Genomic DNA, 21,303 nt, shown 5'->3' on the forward strand with positions numbered 1-21,303 from the left:
AGAGAGAGAGAGACAGAGAGCAAGCACAGCAGGGGGAGAGGCAGAGGGAGAAGCAGGCTCCCCGCTGAGCAGGGAGCCCAATGCAGGGCTCGATCCCAGGACCCTGAGATCATGACCTGAGCCAAAGGCAGACGCTTAACTGAGCCACCGAAGCATCCCCTTTAAGCATGTTTTTACCTGTTAGTGGTTATTTTTATGGCTGATATGACCATGGATCTGAGGCAGCTAATGTCTTTAATTTCAAGACAAATTTCAGTTTCTGTTTGGAGGACAAGGGACAGTTTTGTAAGTATTTCACTCGAGAGCCTTCTCGAGCTCAGTATTCTATCAGCCATAGAAGGAAATTCTGCCCTACCTCTGACGCTGGGGCTCCTGCTGTTGTTACCAACTCCTAGCGCCTTGACCCCACTCAAAGCTGTACACTAATGGCTATTATAACAAATAAAATAAAATAAAATAACAAGTGTTGATGAGAATGCAGAGAAATTAGACCCTTTGTACCTTGCTGGTGGGAACAGGGAAATGGTGCAGTCACTGTGGGAAATTGATACGGTGATTCCTCAAACATTTAAACATAGCATTACCATATGGTCCAGCCATTCCACGTCTGGGCATACACCCAAAAGAAGTGAAAGCAGGGCCTCAAATAGATATGGGTGCACCATGTTCATAGCAGTATTATTCACAAGAGCCAGAAGATGGAAGCCTGCATAAATGGATGGACAGATGAATGCATACACAAAACGTGGTCCATCCACACACTGGAGTATTACACAGTCTTAAAGAGGAAGGGGGTTCGGACACCTGCTACAACATGGATGAGCCTTAAAGACATCATGCTAAATGAAATAAGCCAGTCATAAAAGGACAAATATCATATTATTCCATTTCTACAAGGCACCTGAAGTAGTGAGAATCAGAGAGAGAAATAGAGTGATGGTTGACAGGGGCTGGGGGGGAACGGGGATGGAGGGGGTCAGCATTTCATGGGTACAGAGTTTATGTGGAGAGTTTAAAAAGCTCTGGATATGGGGCGCCTGGGTGGCTCAGTTGGTTAAGCGACTGCCTTTGGCTCAGGTCATGATCCTGGAGTCCCTGGATCGAGTCCCGCATCGGGCTCCCTGCTCGGCAGGGAGCCTGCTTCTGCCTCTGACCCTCCCCCCTCTCATGTGCTCTCTCTCTCTCATTCTCTCTGTCTCAAATAAATAAATAAAATCTTTAAAAAAAAAAAAAAGCTCTGGATATGGATGGCAATGATGGTTACAGGACAATGTGGGTGTACTTAACGCGAGACTACTGTATACTTAAAACAGGTTAAAATGGTAAATTTTAGATTATGTCTGTTTTACTACAATAATTAAAAAAACATGTAAAAACTGCTGTGCCTATATCCAGGAATAGTCTGCCACTGTTCCTGGGGTGTTGATATAATAATCAATCTTAATGTTTTGAGAGAAGCCAACTCTGTTATCCCTCTCCAAAGCTGCTCTTGCTATGGCATAGAGGCCAAAGGGAGAATATTATCTGGGGATGCGTTACATTTGTGTAGCACTTCATGTTTGAAGAAAGATTTTTATGTCTCCTCACCCATTTAATCCTTGTGACAGCCTTATAAGGGAAGTAGTACTGGTCCCTTTTAATTGATGTATGAAGGGGAGGCCTGAGAGATTAAGTTGTCCAGGACCACTGGGCTGTTAGGATGCCCAGGTTTAAGTACTTACCTTCCGACTAAAGCCCCTGATCTCCCAGTGTACAGAAATAGTTGTTGACTTACCGTGAACTTAATTTGATATGCCAAAAGCAAAGTGCTGGACTTGTTACACTGAATAAAGAAGAGAAGAAGAAAGATAACATTATTACTACCTTCCCAGTGACCAAAGAATGCTGATTATACTGACTCGACGCTCTGAATCCCGTTAACATATTTGTGGCTCTTTACCGTGCTCTATTTCCAAACCTGAGTCACGTTTAAAGTCTGGTTGGCTGTTTGTATTTTTGGACGTTAGCTTCTAAAAATACCCTTTAATTTGGGGGAAGGGGCGGAGGGAGCTTTCCCTTAAAACTCATGGTTTCGGGTTGCAGCGATTCAAATTTTAATCTAAATTCTGGAAAATTTTTTTTAAATTCTTTATTGTTATATTAATCACCATACATTACATCATTAGTTTTTGATGTAGTGTTCCATGATTCATTGTTTGTGCATAACACCCAGTGCTCCATGCAGAACGTGCCCTCTTTAATACCCATCACCAGGCTAACCCCTCCCCCCAACCCCCTCCCCTCTAGAACCCTCAGTTTATTTCTCAGAGTCCATAGTCTCTCATGGTTCGTCTGCCCCTCCAATTTCCCCCCCTTCATTCTTCCCCTCCTGCTATCTTCTTCTTTTTTTTTTTTTTTTCTTAACATATATTGCATTATTTGTTTCAGAGGTACAGATCTGTGCTATGGTGAGGGCTGTTGAAAATTTTTGTCTGATTCCAATAAAAACAAGCAGCCAGGTTGTTCTCTCATTGTCATGCAAGAACGGTTTCATTTTGGGTCTTAAATTTCCTTTTTTTACTGTTCTTCTTGGAGTGGATGGCTAACGTAAATGGGAGAGAGCTGGTGAGGCACCATCACTGCCCTCAGTAATGTTATGACCGCCCCCCTCCGCCCCGCCAAGCAAATGGCTGGGTCAGTGCAACCTTCAGATTCTCAGCATGTGGCGAGCATTCACTTTCCTTGGAAGCCTGCCATCGATAAGCCAGCTCAGAACCCAACTCTGCTTCAGAAGTTCGACCCAGTAGCTTTCTCTGTCTTTGGGAAGATTTGGTACCTAACAGAAGTGGGGTGGGGTTGAAACCCCCTTGTTGGGAGCAAGCCTCCCTTAATCTATTACCTGGGAACCGAAAGAACCCTCCCTGGGGCAAGGTGGGCAACAGATTTTTTTCTTTTTTCTAAGATTTTATTTTGAAGTAATCTCTACACCCGATGTGGGGTTCGAACTTACAGCCCCCGAGGTTGAGAGTCACACGCTCTATGGATTGAGCCAACCAGGTGCTCCATGGGTGACAAGATTTGAGGGTTTGAACTCTGGGGTCCTCCCCTGGGGGGTTAAACACTGAATGTTCAGAGGGGGCCCCTCTGTGTCCTCTTTCAAGCTCCTGTGGCGTGGAAACAGAGGACCATCTCCTTACACTGTATTTACTGCACAGATTCCGAAGTCAGCTCTCCCACCTCGTGCATATGAAAATATTTGGAAGCACTCACTTGACTTTGAAATGCTCACAGCATTTTGGGACTCCCCCTTCCCTTGCGTTTTGCTGTAAAATTCACAATCCAGGATTCTCTGGGCAGAGAGCGGTGGGGTAAAAATGAAGTACTTAAAAAAAAAAACAAAAAAACCTTACACCTGTCATGTGGGCAACACCACGGACCTTTTCTTTTGTCTATATCCGGTGTATTGCTTCTGTTCTCATAGCTCACATTGATGCAGCCCCTGCTCGATGCCAGAAATTGTGCCAAGCTCTTCACGGGCGTTAGTTTCTATAATCCCCACCGCAGACCTGTGGGATAGGTACTAAGATTCTGATGTTACAGAAAACGAAACAAAACAAAAACCCCAAAATGGAAAGAGGGCAGGTGGGCATATAGCAAGTAAATGGCTTAGCGTTGTGCCATGGGGTTTTTTTAGTGTGTAAAACTGTTCAAACAAACCTGCCCCAAATAGATCATTGTCTTACCCTTGACAGTGCGAAATTAGAATTTCCAGAATCAGGTTTGCCAATCCCTGTCAGGACCTTGTATACTTCAATATTCTCTTCTTTCAATAAGGTGGGGGAAAGCACCAACTGTCTTATTATGTCATGCATTTTATTTTTTTTTAAGATTTTATTTATTTATTTATTAGAGAGATCATGAGCAGGGGGGAGGGGTAGAGGGAGAAGCCGACTCCCCGCTGAGCAGGGAGCCCGATGAGGGGCTCGATCTCAGGACCCTGGGATCATGACCTGAGCCGAAGGCAGACACTTAACCGACTGAGTCACCCAGGTGCCCCTATTTCATGCGTTTTAGATCTACGATTGTTTCCCCTCAACTTTCCCTTCTACATGATTTGAAATTGTAATAACAGGCAAACTCTTAACATTCCTGCCAACACTGTGTTTTGTAATGCCTCGGTCACTTTGCTTTCAACTTAAAACATCATCTGATTTTCCGTATTCCACGAAAGAGTGAAAGGTACAAAGCCGATGTGCATTATTTGAAATTGTGAAAATATAGCAAAAAAAACAAAAACAAAAAACCTCAATGGCAAACAAAAATGGAAAGTAGTTCCATGTGATGAATGAAGGAGGTTTTACTCTTAATGTTGCTTCAAAGATAAAGAATATGAAGTCAAACCCATTTTTAGAGAGAAGCTTGATTTTTTTTTTAACATGGTAAAGATATTTTATTCTGGCATTAATATAATTTCAACAAAATATTTTGCAATTTGTTTAACAGAAAATGAGTAAGTGTTTACTGAACATCTACTTTGTTCTCAGAATTTAAGGAGAGTATAAGCTATATATAAGGAACAGCTCCTGCCCTGGAGAACTTATAATTTAGTGGATGGGAGAAGATGAACACACCAATCAATTGGATTTTACCCAAGGCAGAAATTACTGGATGTTCTTCTTCTCCTTCTTTCTGGTTCTTCAGCAAGATCTAAAGATTTGTTCTCTAAAATTCATCGTGACTCTGTCCTCCTCTCCAGAGAAGCTTGATTTTGAATTTCAGAGTTAGCCTAATTTGATGGTCCAAGATTAGAGTCCGTTTTCCCTCTATTTATTGTCTGGTTGTTGTGATTCATTCTTTTTTTTTTTTTTAAAGATCTTATTTATTTTTTTGACAGAGAGAGACACAGCAAGAGAGGGAACACAAGCAGGGGGAGTGGGAGAGGGAGAAGCAGGCTCCCCGCTGAGCAGGGAGCCCGATGTGGGGCTCGATCCCAGGACCCTGGGATCATGACCTGAGCTGAAGGCAGACGCTTAATGACTGAGCCACCCGGGCACCCCTGGGATAATTTTATTATTTTTATTTATTTATTTATTTATTTTTAAAGATTTTATTTATTTATTTGACAGAGAGATAGAGAGACAGCACAAGTAGGCAGAGTGGCAGGCAGAGGGAAAGGGAGAAGCAGGCTTCCCGCGGAGCAGGGAGCCCGATGTGGGACTCGATCCCAGGACCCCGGGATCATGACCTGAGCCGAAGGCAGACGCTTAACGACTGAGCCACCCGGGCGCCCCGATTGTGATTCATTCTTAAACCTGGCTTGAAATGTTGACAGATACTTCACTCTAGCCTGCTTCAAGATGTGTCCTTGTGTTCCTCTTAACACTAGAGTCATCCGAAATCGGGCCTTCCCTTGTGGTTCACACCACTGTCCCGTTTGGAGTCACCCACTTGGAGTACAGCACCGAGGATGTGCAGGAGCTAATCTTCCAGAATCTGGAAGGCATCTTGCCAGGCCTGCCTCGACCAGTTGCGACCAAATGCCGGAAATGGAGACATTCTCAGGTAAGCAGAGAATCCGCGGGTGAGGACCTAATTTTCTTCATCAGAATTGACTGAGTCAGCAGAACGGACTCCTTTTTCTCATCTCTTCCACTCTGTAGTTCAAGAAACGAACGATGTGAGCTCTGGAGCAAATATTTGTTTGCCTCATGTGTAACCGTAAACTTCGACAGGTCTTACTAGCCCGTTATTTCTCGATGAGAGCTGCGTACAATTTTCCCCCAAATCTAGCATCTCGAGACTTACACACCCAAAAGCTGGGGTTTCCTATGCAGGCAAGGCCGGTTATATATCATAATACAGCTGTTTCTCTGGGGTTTTTCTAAATCAGGACTGTGGTTATATAGAAACCACTTTAACCTCCCCAATTTTTTGCAATATGTCAAATTAACCTTGTAAGTGTATTTTGCTACCACAATTTTCATTTTTATTAAGTTCCCACTTTGGTTTTGACTGCCGCCAGCAAAGCTCCTTGGGGGACAAAGGTGAATACCTGTATAATTCAGCTACTTGAGTTGTTTTTCTGGGTTAGATAAACCTGCTGATCGCTCGGCTAGCTCAGACTTCAGGCTCCTTGCACTAAGTAAATGTTGACTTTTCCGAAAATCTCTGCATATTCCAACAGAAGTTTGCGAGTATTTGTAGAAGTCTTTTGATCTGTAAACTCAGTTGTAAAGCCGTTTGGGGACAGTTGCAGCAAAGGGCAGAAGACAAAAGCAGCAGTGACTATTTTCCCCCAAGATCTCCGAGCCTGTGGACTAACCGATTTATTAGCGCTGCTGGTTACCCAACTTGGGAAACCTTTGGGAAAAAATGGTATTGTGAGAAATTGCAGCAGATTTTGTATATTTTACATGCAGGGCTTTCCAAAAATCAGAGGAAATGGTAAATTACTTTCTAAAATACTGCAGCCTGTCTGTGTGTTTACCCGTGTCTTCTCAAGTTCAATTATACAGGGAACTTTGGGGAAAATATTTACTTAAACGTATCATGGTCACTTTAGAAGACTTTACTTTTTCCTTTTAAAAGCATTGAAAAAAATCTCAATAGCTAATGTCTTTATGTGCTACTAACTCAATTTTAGGTTGGTTTGAAAAAGAAGACAGGGAAATCATCTTGTTACTGTAATTTGAAGCTAGATGTATTACACGGCAAGTCCTTTTGCAATTTATAAATATTCCTTTAAAAGGAACAATAGTTTGTGAGTTTCTTCTTGTGACTTCCGCAAAATAATTTAATAAGCTGGAAAGATGGGTTAAAATCAACTTATTTCTTCAAACTTAAAATGTGTTAATAGAAATAGATTTGCCCCAACCACAAAATGACCTATTCAAAGTTTGTGCAATATCACAAAATTTAATAAAAAATATTTGAATACAAAGTACATCCAAACCCTAGCCATGATTTTTATTACAATTTGGATGTTCTCTTTTGAAATTAACCCAGTGCATTTACAGCTCTGTTGTCACAAAATCTACATTGGCTGTAAAGCCTAAAAGGGAGTAAGTTGTTTCATTAAAACTTAGAAGTTTGCATTTTCCAGCATCCATAACCTTCTCACAGTACCTTGAGCATCACCCTACAGAACATAACATCATCATTTATGGCAGAGATCTTGCCTACATCGTGAGATAGATGACGGTGATGATACATAGATGATAGGTAGATAGATAGATGATAGATGGATAGATGGATGGATAGATAGATATATAGATAGATAATCTCCCATATCACCTCAGAAAAAGGAATAAGAAATGACAGATCCAGAGACATAATAGGATTTAACTAGTTTTTGGTTATTATTCCCAAGAGAACATTTTGCCAGTGCTTTTCAAAGGTCCATTGTAACCTTTGAAATTTGACATAAATAAATGTGTGCACCCCTCTTCCCTTGTCATCCCGGAACACATGCTCTACCTTCAATAAGCTCACTGATGCACGTGTATGAATATGGTCTACTATGTGCATAGACTGAAGGGAAGGATTGTGTAGGAACAGGAACAGAAAAGAAAGAGGAACAGAAAAGAAAGAGGAACCACCCATTGGTTTTGAACTTCCATTCATTTCTGAGCAGAGGTGCAGTCCCCATGCTAGGGAAATCCTACCCATGTCTTCTAGTCTAGGTCCCACCCTATGTTCCTTTTCTTTTCCTCCTCCCCCTCTCCTGTTCCACCCCAAATGTCTCCTATTCTTCACACTCCCCCCTCTTTCTGACAAATGGTAGAGCCCTTCAAACCCTCATTTCATGAAATCCTCGGGAGACCACAGAACTGGCGTCCCGCACCCCAGGCAGTAATGGGTGGTGTGGATTCCCCATCCTAGACCCCTTTGTCTCCATTCATTTGATTTTTTTCCCTTTTTTCTCTTCTTTTGCGATCCCTGCCCTGTCAAGGGTAGAGGAGAAGGGGGTGGGGATCAGGAATCATGAGCACCCATAGTGTGCAAGCCAGGAGCTGGGCCATTCAAATATGTGATCTCATTTAACATTGAAAGTAGTCTGATGAGGTTGCTAGTTTTAACCCCCTCTAGCGATGAGAGAACCAAAGCCTCAAAGCCATGAAAGAAATTCCCGAAGATCCCTTGGCTCATAAGGACAAAACCGGTCTTCCCACTTGCCTGTCCTTCCCTGCCTGTCACTGACCCGCTGTGTCATGAGACTGCTACAACAAGCCACCACCGGCTTAGGAGCGTAAAACAAAATAAATTTACTATCTTACAGCTCTGGAGATCAGCAGTCCAGGACGGGTTTCATGGACTAACATCGAAGTGTGGGCAGGCTGTATTTCTTTCTGTAGTCTCTAGGAGAGGAACCATTTTCTTGCCTTTTACAATTGTTAGAAGTTGCCCACATTCCTTGGCTCTGGGCCCTTCCTCCACCTTCAGAGTCAGCAACAGTTAGTCACATCCTCATTGTGCGTCCCTCTGGTTGTTGTGTCTGCCCCTACTCTTCCTTTGAGGACCTTGTGATTACTTTGGGCCTGCCTGGATGTTCCAGGAAAATCTCCCCATCTTGGGCTCAAGTGATCAGCGACGTTTATTCCAGCTGCAACCTTCATTCTCCCTCGGCATGCGACATCACATTCGCAGGTGCTGGGGATTGGGATGTGGGCATCTTTGGACAGGGTTGGGGGGAGTGCGATTTCTGCCTACCACACCCTTTTCCCTCCAGACTTCCTTGGTAGATGCCTTTATGAGGCAGTACCTCCTGCTGTCCTCATCAAAGCTCCAGGGAGAGCAACCCCCTTCCAGGCTCCAGCCCCTCTAAGGAAGTGGCTGCTATGGGAAAGGGGTAAGGGCATATTGGGGGGGGCATTCTAGTTTCCCCACTACTACTCTCCCACGTCCTGGGCTGCCTCTAAAGTTACAGACCCACAGTGACAGGAAAGGGTGCACCATGTCTGTTCATTACTCATTTAGCTACTCATTGACTCAATAAGCATTTAACAAATGCCTGCGGCATGCCTGGGACCCAGGTCCCCGAACCCCAGGGACTAAGATTTGCTGACGGCCTTCTTCAAAGACACTGGGCTGAATTTTTGGTCTTGAGTAAGATCACGGTGCATTCTTGTGGGCGCTGCTCTGCTGGGAAGAAAGAAGCGGACAAAGGAGGAAGGCGTGTGTCAAAGACTTGGGAGCTGCTCTGTGCCTCCCATTCGGGTTTGCATAAAGCACCTGAGGAGGTGGTTTGAACAAACTTAGCAAAGCAATGGCAGGTTTTCAGGGTTCTCAGTCCTCCCTTTGGCACTCTTTGCCCTCCAGAATTTAAATGTTTATCCAGCTCATAGAACTGGATGTCTAAGCTGTGATGCGTTGCATGAAGGCTTCTGAGACCAGCATGATGCATTAATGCCTTCAGTAGGAGAGTAATTGCTGCAAATGCCTTCCTGTGTACCTCGACGGGACAGGTGAGCAGTCCAATGACCCTAATACTCTCACTGCTGTGTACTGTGCTTTTTTCCCTTGTTTCAGGGCTTCTTGCAATGCCTTGCTCCAACTATCGTAAATGTCTGTGATTTGCTTGTGAGTTGAACTCTGATTTTCCCCCACCTTTCTTGAGTCCCCGAAAATGCCAGTCGTTCTTTCCCCTGATTTATTTAGCACACTCATGGAGTACTGTCTTTAAAACAAAAACAAACCAACAAAGAAAAAAACCACTGAATGTATTTTCAAATACCAAGGAAATCAGGAGAGGAATTTAAGGGGAGGGAAGGAAGATGTTGGTATCTCTGGCAAAATAAATGGATCCAGACTAACCTCTTAAGCTTTTGCAGTACAATTAGAAATCAGGTATCTTCTGTAGTTACATTTTTTTTTTAACTTGGTCTTTTGCCCTGAGAGAATGCCTCCTCTCTCCCCAGTGGCAGTCTGTTCATATTTTTAAGACGAATCATGAACTCTTTAAGAATCTAAATAAAAGCAGGGGTGCCTGGGTGGTGCAGATAGTTAAGCATTGGACTCTTGATTTCTGCTCAGGTCATGATCTCAGGGTCGTGAGATGGAGCCCCAAGTTGGGCTCCACACTCAGCCAGGAGTCTGCTTGAGATTCTCTCTGCCCCTCCCCCCCCCAATCTCACACACTCTCTCTCAAATAAATAAATCTTTAAAAAAAAAGAATCTGATAAAGACTATGAGCATGAAGGTTCTCATCATTTCAAAATATATATGTACACATGGCCACAAAAATTGCATACAATTATGAGGATTTAGTCCTCCCATGAGTCCCATGTTAAGAGTACCTGCTATAAAGTTTATTCTACTATATCCTGCATAAATCAAGAGCTCTTCTCGGCCCAGTCTTGTGTTGCAGTCAAAGAAACACAATTCCACAACCAAAAGAAATTTAAAATACAGGCATACCTTATTTTATTGCACTTGGCTTTATTGCATGTCATAGATACTGTGTTTTTTTAACAAATTTAGGATTTCTGGCAACCCTGGGTTGAGCAGATCTATGGGCGCCATTTTTTTTCCAACAGAATGAGCTCACTTCATGTCTCTGTGTCACATTCTGATAATTCTCACAATATTTCAAACTTTTTCCTTATTATTGTATTTATGATGGTGATCTATGCTCAGTGATTATGACTCTCTGAAAGCTCAGATGATGGTGAGCATTTTGTAGCAATAAAATACTTATAAATTAAGGTATGTATGTTTTTGAATACATAATACTATTGCACACTTAAATGACTCCAGTACAGTGTAAATGTAAATTTTACATGCATGGGAAACCAAAAGAATTCATTTGACTTGCTTTATTGCAATACTTGCTTTACTGTGGTGGTCTGGAACCAAGCTCGTGATACCTCCAAGGTGGGCCTGTAACTCCAATCTTTACAAATACCTTTTATGAAACTTTAAAGAATATCCAACATTTGTCATCCTTGCCAGCACTTTTGGAAGTCTCTCTTCTCATTCTCTGTATCTCCCGCTTCTGGAAGCTCCCCCACACCTTCCCTGTGCACCTTTACCTCTTAATTCCCCACTGAAGTTTCCCTGACCAGCAGCCCTGTGGGCTCATCTCTTCCTGTTTGTCCTCCCTTCAACCTCCCGTTCACATTCTTCACTTTAACTCTAACCTTTTTTTTTTTCCTTAAACAAGTAACTCTTCACCCTTTTTAGTGCAAATTTCCCATTTTGGCTTCCTCATTACCTCAGTTGGCATAGTCCTTGCCAGGAGTAGAAAGAATAAAAGAGAAAAGAAGGAATGTACAACAACTTATGGCCAGAATTTTCCTTAGTTGTTTGTGCTTGGTGGGGGGAGAAGGTGCACACACCAAAGAGCCTGAGGCCACCTAGTACTTACATTCTTGCCCTCTGAGATTAATTTTGGATGTGTGATGGTGTCTAGGTCATCCCTGGAAGGTCAAGTAGCAATTCATATTCTCATTTTTTTCTTTTTCTTTCTTACCCATTTCCTGGTGTATCGCCCTCGTTATCTTGTTTTGCTTGGGTTGGAACTAGAAGGCAGTGACTGCTTGCACGAAAATACCAAAATTATAAACCCCAAGGATTGTCCTCTTCAAAATAGTCACCTTGATAAGCTACACCCTTATTTCCACAAGATGGGGCACGTCTTTCAGAGCCTGGCATGTATTCTTTGGCCTATCATTGGTTGGATCAGGTCTTTAGAATTTGAGCTTGATTTCAATGTTTTAGGAACAAAGCCATTTGGACTTAAATCTTTTTAATAAAATGGATGGTCAATTTTGACACTTTTCTTAAACGTTACAGATTCAAACATACAGCCTCCCAGGATAAGTACTCTGAAAAAAAAAATAACCATTGTGTTTATCAGTTCAGGTACGTTCCGTGTGTTGCTTGGTAGTTTACGTGCACAGTAAAATCATACTCTATTGGTCCTTCTGATTTTTCTCCCATATTTGTGCTTTATAATTTCTAGATTTTTAATGATGTGATTATGATCTTGGACTCTGGCATCAAACAGATTTAGGTTGAAAGCCTGGCTTTTGGTGGGCCTCTGAGCGGGCTAGACTGGCATGCCAAGCCTCAGGGCCCATCTGTGACCAGTAACAACTGAACCTGGCTCATAGGGTTGTGGTTGGAATGAAATGGGGCAACACGGTGGAAAACATTCACCACAGACGCTAGTACGAAGCAAGTTCTCGGGAGATATTACTAAACGCATAGCAAGAGGAGGAAGAGAGGACATGGGGTCATTTCCTAGGAGCCGAGCTCATGCGTCCCTTTCACTTGCTTTCTTTTCTTGACTACCTCTCTCTCTTTTTTAAAGATTTTATTTACTTATTTGACAAACAGAGACACAGCAAGAGAGGGAACACAAGCAGGGGGAGTGGGAGAGGGAGAAGCAGACTCCCCACTGAGCAGGGAGCCCGACATGGGGCTCGATCCCAGGACTCTGACATGACCTGAGCCGAAGGCAGATGCTTCACCAACTGAGCCACCCAGGCACCCCGACTACCTCTCTTCACAGCCACTTGCTGTCCTACTTTTTCATTTTTCGCACTCTCTTTTCAGAGTTTCTCTCTTCTCTGTGTTCTCTGCTTCACTTCTGCAAATAGCCCTGGACAAGGCATGTTTCTGAAGGACTGATTCAGTGCCAGGCGCTATGACACTTAGTCGTGCCATAGGGACCATTGAATAACATCAGAGCAAGGTGAGACCAAAGAGGTGGACTTCGTGGATGCAAGGAACTCTTGTCAGTTGTTGTTGTTTTTAAAGCTTATACATTTTTCAGCTTCTGGCTATTTATTCCCAGACTGACTTGCACATTCTTTAGTGTTTGGTAGTTAAACATATTTATGCCATTTACGCCATGAGTCAACATTTCCTGGCATGACATTTTGGCCACAAGAGTGCTCTTGCCTATGTGCCATGAGTTTCTGGTAATGTACGGAGAGCCAAAACAGGCCCTTTGGGATCAGTGGACTCTGGCATGATCCAGTCCATCAACAGCAAGACACATTACAGGTGTCAGCACTAAGCTGACCATTCCATTGCGTAATCTCCCACCTCTTTGTCACTGGCTCATTACTGACAAGTTGCTTCGGTTTATTATGAGGTAGCTGCATGTATGTGAGATCATTGGCTGAGAAGTTCTGATCATGGAATTAGGGATGTACAATCACAGTTTAATTGAAGTTTCTATGAGCAGATATTTCCCCTTTTCACAAAATTCCATATTATGCAAACTATTAAATGTTTTAACACATAGGAATTTAATTAAATCATTTTTTCTTAAGTACTCATGAGACTGACCCTGCCATGTATTCAGAATCACACTTTTTCAGAAGAACTAATTATTTTGGGCAGCGTTACTTTATAGAAAACTTTTTAAAGCAGTCTGTCATTTCTCCTGGGCAAATGCTATATATATTCATCTGTAGTCAGTATTACTACTTAAAGCTTGATGATGGAGGTTATTGTATGGGTGTGAACACCCCAAGAGAAGTAGGCCTGATTCCAGCACTATCCCATAAAGGGTAAGTCTACTTGATCTATTAAGGATAGACATCAGCATTATGCTATAAAACTAACAAATAAAAAAGTTCAGTTGCCCAAAGCTATTTATATCCACATTAGAAATTAATAATGTATGTCCATGTTTCCATTTCACACACCTATACTGAGCTCTTACTCTATGCAAGACATTATGCAGGATTCTAAAGACTCAAAGACAGCTCCCCTCCTTCAAGGAGCTTGCTATATAATTAGCAAAGCTGACCAAAAAGCAGATAATCATGAGATAATGTGGTTTGCTATAGGAAAGGTATGTATAATATACTCTGTGAACAAAGGGAGGTTTTTTTTAAGATTTTATTTATTTATTTGATATAGAGTGGGGGGGGATAACGAGCACGGGGGAAGGGTAGAGGGAGAAGCAGACTCCCCAGTGAGCAGGGAGCCCAACATGGGACTCGATCCCAGAACCCTGGGATCATGACCTGAGCTGAAGGCAGATGCTTAACCAACTGAGCCACCCAGGTGCCCGAATACAGAAAGTTTGAGGAGAGTGGCAACACACAGCTTCCTAAGAGAAGACATCACTTGAGCTACAAAATGAAGTCAGACTGGCAGAGGGAATGATGTTCCAACAACAGATGCACTTTCCCAGAGGTGGGAGAGCACAAGGTGCATTCTTTCTTTTCACCTTGGTCTTTGCACCTTGGTCTAAAGTACCTCTTTAAACATGACAGGCCACATCATCATTTTATTACACTGAGTGTGTGAGTGTGTGTGTGAGTGTGTGAGTGTGTGTGTGTATGTGTCTATTCATTATAAATTCTTTCTATATATTCATTCTCTCTCTGTCTCTCAAAAATGCCATTTATTTTTTATTTATTTTTTAAAAATATTTATATACTTATTTTAGAGAGAAAGCACGCATGTGCCAGTTCGGGGAGGGGTAGAGGGAGAGGAAGAGAATCTCAAGCAGACTCCTGGCTCAGTGTGGGAGCCTGACACAGGGCTCAACCTCATGACCCTGAGATCATGACCTGAGCCAAAATCAAGAGTCGGACCCTCAAAGGACTGAGCCACCCAGGCACCCCACAAAAAATGGCATTTATTAATCCCCTAGTCTGTGTAGCTCACTGGGCTTTGTACTTAACTCACTTCACCCTCCAAGCACCCTGTGGAGTGTCTGCTTCTTCCCCGTTGCACAGATGAGGAAGTTGGGAAATAGAGGCTCAGTACCTTAAAAGCCAGGGCTTTCAAACACCTCACTCTACTGCCAGTAATTGTTTGAGTTCTGGCTTTCCCCCAATTATGACACATTCTCCCATCATCATTCTTCTGCTGCTGTTAGCTAGAAATAATAGTTAACATCTATGCTCTTATTTTAGAAAGCAATTTTCTACTTCTTTCCATTTGATCCTCACAATTCCGACAGATCAGGAAGTAAATATCACTATCTTTGCTTCAAATGAAGAAACTGGGGTTCACGTTGCATGGTTTTCCCTAATGTGACGCAGCTAGTAAGTAGCAAAATAGAAATTGGAATGTTTCATTTTAGATACAAAGTCCACATTTCACACTGTATGCAAAAATTAACTAAACGTGGATCATAGACCATAAAACCTTAAAGTATAAAACTTCTGGATAAAAACAGGCGAAAATCTTTATAATCTTGAGTTTGGCAAACATTTCTTAGATAAGATACAAAAAGCACAAGCCATAAGAAAATAAATTGATAAATCGGGCTTGATCAAAATTAAAAACAATGTCTCTGAAAGACACTGTTAAGAAAATGAAAGGACAAGACAGAGACTTGGAGAAAACATTTGTAAAAACATGTATCTGATAAGAGACTAGTATCCAGATGATATAAAGACCTGTCACAAATCAGTAATAAGAAAACAAATGGCCCAACTATTTAAAAATGGACAAAAGATTTGGAAGAGCACTTTACTAAAGAAGAGGTTATGAATTTAACCATGGAGATGTAAGCTTTCTACAATGAAAACTGGAAAACATGGCTGAAAGAAATTAAAGGAGACTTAAATACAGGAAAATATACTGTATGTTCATAGATTGGGAGACTTAATTATTGTTTTTGAAGTAAATTCTGTGCCCAATGTGGGGCTTGAACTCACGACCCTGAGATCAAGAGGCACATGCTCTACCAACTGAGCCAGCCAGCTCCCCTGGGAGACTTAAATAATTTTAAAATGGCAATATTACCCACAGTGATCCATAGATCACTTACTGTAATTGCTGTTAAATTCCCAATGGCCTTTGCAGAAATGCTGACCCAAAAATTTATATGGAGTTGCAAGGGACCCCAAATAGCTAAAACAATCTTGAAAAAAGAACAAAGCTAGAGGACTCACACTTTCTGATTTTCAAACTTACTACAAATCTACCCTAATCCAAATAATGTGGTAATGGCATAAGAATAGACATATAGATTAATGGAATAGAACCATGAGTCTGGAAATGAACCCACACTTATGGTTAATTGATTTCTGTTAGGTTTCCCAAAAACATTCAATGGGAAACAATAGTCTCTTCAACACATAGTGCTGGGACAACCAGATATCCACATACAAAAGAATGAGTCGGACCCTTAACTCACACCCCATCCAAAAACTTACCCAAAATGGATTAAAAACCCAACTATGCAAGCTAAAATCATAAAATCTTAGAAGAAAACATAAGGCTGAATCTTCACAACCTTGTATTTGGCAATGGTTTCTTAAATATAACACCAAAAGCATAGGCAACAAGAGAAAAAATAATTTGGACTTCATCAAAATTAATAACTTGTGTGCATCAAAGGATTAAGAAAGTAAAAAGACAGCCCACAGGATGGGAAAAAATATTTGTGAATCACTTATCTGATAAGGGTCTACAATCCAGAATATATAAAGAACTCTTACAACTCAATGGCAAAAAATCAGACAACCCAATTTTAAAATGGGTCAAGGACTTGAATAGACATTTCTTCAAAGAAGAGATACAAATGGTCAACAAGCACATGAAAAGATGCCCAGTGTCCTTAGTTATTAGGGAAATGCAAATTAAAACCACAATAACATACCATCTCATACCCACTAAGATGAATATAATTTGAAAAAAAAAGAAAGAAAGAAAAAGGAAAAACAAATCCTGGTAAGGATGTGGAGAAATTAGAATGCTCCTACCTTGCTGGTGGGAATATAAAATGGTTTGGATGTTGTGGAAAACGGTTTGGCAGTTCCTCAGTAAGTTATACATAGAATTGCAGGATGACCAAAGTATCCCCGTCCTATATACCCAAAAGAATGGAAAACATGTGTTCAAACAAAACCGTGTCCACAAATGTTCATAGGAGCACTATTCACAGTAACTAAAGGTGGAGATAGGCCAAATGTCCATCATGGACACAAATGGATAAACAAAATATGGTATATCCATAAGATGGATTATCATTCAAGCATAAAAAGCAATGAATTTTACCTCAATTAAAAAATCAATCATTAAGGGGGTACCTGGGTAGTCGGTTAAGCATTTGACTCTTTATTTCAGCTCAGGTCATGATCTCAGGGTCCTGGGGTTGAGCTCCACATTGGGCTCCGCCTCACCTTCTGCCCCACCCCCTGCTCTCTCTCTGTAAAATAAATCAACTGTTAGGTGGGAAATCTGTCTTTAACATAGTTCTAATAGAGGACCCATGGGAAATTATATAGAATACACATATTAAATATTTGAAGGACAAAAAAAAAAGCAATGAGGTATTGATAAATGCTACAATGTGGATAAACCTTGAAAACATTGTGCTAAGTGAAAGAAACCAGACACAAAGACCACATCTTGAATGGTTCCACTTATATAAAGTATCTCGAATAGGCAAATCCGTAGCGACAGAAAGCAGATAAGTGTTTGCCAGTGGCTACTACTAATGTCATATGTATTTTAGCACACACAAAAAAGAAGAGATTGGATGGCAATCCACACAAAAAAATGCTGAACATCACTGGTCGTTAGGGAAATGTAAATTAAAACTAAAATGAGATGCCATAACACACCTACTAGAGTGGCTCAAATCAAAAACTCTGAAGGTACCAAGTGCTGGTGAGGATATAAATGGAATCCTCACCTAGCACTGCGGGAATGCAAAATGGCACCAGCCCCTTTGGAAAACACTTTCATAGTTTCTTACGAAGTTAAATACACACTTACCATCTGACCCAAGGGCCCTACTCTTAGGGATTTACCCAAGAGAAATGAAGACATACATCCATATAAAAACTTATTTGCAAATGTTCATAGCAGCTTTATCAATAATTGCCCCAAACCTGGAAATAACCCAAATATTGATCACCTGGTACATGGGCAAAACGTTATACCTCCATACATGAAAAACTACTCAGTAATAAAATGAAACAGGCTGCTACTATCTGCAGTACATGAGTGAATCTCAGAAGCATTATCTAAGTGAAAGAAGCCATACTCAAAGGCTATCTATCATATCATTCTACCTGAATGGCTTTCTGGAATAGGTAAAACTGTAGGGACAGAAAATTGATCAGTGGTTGGCAAGGGCTATGACTAGGAGAAGGAGATGAACTACAAAGAGGCTCAAGGGAAATTTTGGGGGGTGACAGAAATGTTCTCTGTATTATTGTTGTGGTAGTTAACACGACTGTGTACATTGTTAAAATTTATAAAACGGTACACATAAACAAGGTTGAATTTCACCATATATAATTTATACCTCATTTAAGCCGACTTTTCAAACCACTTGTTTTTTTATCCTCCATTATTGTCTCTCTGAAGAGCACAAGCGTTGATTCTTTCAATTTCACAGTATTGGAAGTAGAAAGGAGGGGGTTGTTTCTGGATCTGAAGATCAAAATGGTGGCAATCTTTCGGCCAAAATCTCACAGCGCAAACAAAAAGCCATTGGGTTCATTCAGCACGATTGAGGACCAGAAGAAGATAATAGCTGTGCTTCTGGGTCATCAAGAAAAAGAAGGGGAAAAAAAAAAAAAAAGAAAAAGAAGGGAAATGGAGTGAGAGAAGGGATGCAGAAGGATTGAATTGGCGGGGAACCGAGCTGCTGTTAAATGGGGGAGAAGTCATGATTAGGCCCACTTGAGTAGGAAAGATGATTTTAGCTTCATGTCTAGACTCACAGATCCAAAGCGTTTTTGGCCTTCTGCATCCTAGGATCCCAAGCAATTGGATCCTTGGAGAGACTGTGGCACAACGTTTATATTTAGATGAAAACAAGAGGATCCCAGTCTGTTAGATCACCTTCTGGCCTGTCCCCCCAGCACCCTACGCAGGCTCGCCAACTACACATATTTGTAGAGTTTATGCATGAATATACTAAACCTTGCTGAAGGGCAGGAGAATTTCCTATTAAATTAAAAACTCTAAAGGGGACTATAACACGACCATTGTTTTGTCTGTTATCACTGCAAGAGTACTAGGGAAAACAGTATCTCATTCTTGATTGTGTGCTTATGAACAACTCCTCGTTGAAATAGACTGCTCCAGTGTTTTCAGGACTCTGAAAGATAGAATAGATCTCTAAATAGGTTGAATATAGACCTCAGGAACTGAATATACAGTTTCAGCAAAATATGTCCTTCACCGTTCAAGCCCCACTAAAGCTGCTACATGGATCATATAATTGATTTGTGGCGCTTCCTGCTCACATCTACCCCATGGTTTATTAAAATAGAATAGACAAATACCAATAAAGCGAAAAGCTCCACTGAGAATTGACCAAACCACATCACTTTCTTCACACCTAGGGTATTCCAACCAATAGTAATTTTACAGCGACTGTCCGTAGTCCCAGACACAGAGTTCTGCAGCCGGGAGCCCACAGCACAAGCAAACCTTCTCCCTAAAGCACAACAAAGAAACGGGTTTATGAAATCACCATTAAATATAATAGAACACCGGAAAGACGTGTTGAACAGAAGCAAGAGGATGTGATGAACATAATGCATAAGAACCAATTAACAATGTTGATAAAGCTCTTTGTGAATACAGAGGACTGTAACATAGGAAACTCTCAAACACCAGTGGCCACAAGAAGTGCAATTTTTTTTTTTAAGGAAATATGCCTAAAAATAGACTAAGTGGAATAATCAGCCCTCCCATTTATCATTATTATCCCAGTTCTCAGTATCACTTATCTTCAATAATATGCAGCGTATGGTTAAGAAATAACCCGTATCATCACTTGTCTTAATCATACGGCAAATATATTCCATATGTGTAGGACCTCGGGCTGTACCACAAACCTCTGAGCACAGAGAGTTGACTGTTCTAAGAGAGAACTTTTAAAAGATAAAGACATAAGTTGGCTAGGTCACCCAGAAGAATTGGTTTCTTTCCTCCCTGACACCTAGAGCTTTCTAGAATGCATTCCCCTTGTCCCAGGAAAGAAAGTTATTTAAAGGAATATTTAGACTTCATGTCTGTGCAGGCTCACTGCCGCTTTGACGTGAACTAGAAACATCGCGGACTGGGTCACTCGGGTCTCCAGTTTTAAAAATAAAGACAAACATCTGTATGTCCTATCACGCCCCCGCACACACACTCATGTTCACACATACACACTCGTCTAGTTCGATCTTACACACTTTCCAGGGTGTTCTTCACGGTACCATTTTATGAGGTGAGGTGGAATTGTCTGGGTAGGAAACTGTCTTCACTTGCTGTTTTGAAATTCAGGTTGAGTCAGATACCCCCGGTGCCTTTGCCTGGGATCTACAAAAGGTGAGCCTGAGGCCGCGAATCCTGCTTTCTGGGGGTCAGAGAAAGGAGCATAGGTACCCGAAGAAGAGTGGTCTCCTGGACGGTGCAAGTGAGGAAGAGCTGAGTTAGAATGGGCAGGTGTCGAGGGCGATGACACAGAAGGAAGGAAGTAACACGGTAATTCCGAAGGTAAAGGAAATTTCAGAGACTGAAACAACAATAAAGAAAATTATTATCATAGAGAGAAGAAAAAGTTCCTCCACGTTTAAAGACCATTCGAATACAGAGAATTTAAAACTTTCAAAAGTTTGAATTAGTTTTTGGTGGGCCCATGTGCACACATCCTTTGAGCAAACATTTATTCAACACCAGCCACATACAATGGAGGAGGAGATGCAGGGAATACGAAAATGAAAAAAAAATAACCGTCAACAAAACAAAACAACCCCTGTAGCTCCCTGTTTCTGAGGACTTGCAAAGCTTTTAAATAACAAATATTTCTTACCAGATTGCAATTTGGTGAGTTAAGTGTAGCGGAATCAGCAACCTTTTACGGCATTTTCATTAGTCCCCAAAGGGATTTTTTTTTTTTAAATAAAAGAAAGGGATAGAAACACTACATTTTTAATTTAGCCAATAGCACACATTTTTTTTTCCTGAAGAAAAAAATGCTGAGGGGTTAATATTATTTTTCACTGACCCATCAATGAAGTCTCATCCTTTCAGACCGCCTGGGCTGGATCCCCATCTATAAAGATGTAAACAGACATTTCCACTAACATGAGCACAAGCCCTGGTCTCTCGTCCTTTTGTTTACATTTCTCCCTGTTTTTGTAAACAGGAATATGATAGATGCCTCAAACCAGTGCCTTGGGAACGTGGTAGGAATGGGGAAATGTATACATAGAATCAACACAGACCACATTTTCTCCCTAGCCTCATGCAGTTTGAAGGTAGGCATTCATTCTGCATTTGATGAAGCCTTTTCCCCTAACCCCGATTTTTCTCTACAGCCTTAAGTTTACTACCTGAGTATTTAGCTGCAGGTGAACAGATGAAGGATGTGTTACCCCAGATTCTAGT

The 21,303-nt window shown here is 41.4% G+C and overlaps 1 protein-coding gene across 3 annotated transcripts in view; it reads left to right on the plus strand.

Annotated features, from left to right (window-relative positions):
- RNLS (renalase, FAD dependent amine oxidase) overlaps positions 1-21,303 on the plus strand; it is a 278,209-nt gene that overhangs the window by 226,470 nt on the left and 30,436 nt on the right. For all 3 annotated transcript variants that reach the window (XM_035008560.1, XM_035008559.1, XM_035008558.1), the window contains exon 6: positions 5,366-5,541. In XM_035008560.1, coding sequence (XP_034864451.1) covers positions 5,366-5,541 — 176 coding nt within the window. The remainder of the gene's footprint in view (positions 1-5,365; positions 5,542-21,303) is intronic.

The sequence above is a fragment of the Mirounga leonina genome, unplaced genomic scaffold (genome assembly GCF_011800145.1).
Source record: "Mirounga leonina isolate KUSES-001 unplaced genomic scaffold, KU_Mleo_1.0 Mir_152, whole genome shotgun sequence".
NCBI classification, from domain to species: domain Eukaryota; kingdom Metazoa; phylum Chordata; class Mammalia; order Carnivora; family Phocidae; genus Mirounga; species Mirounga leonina.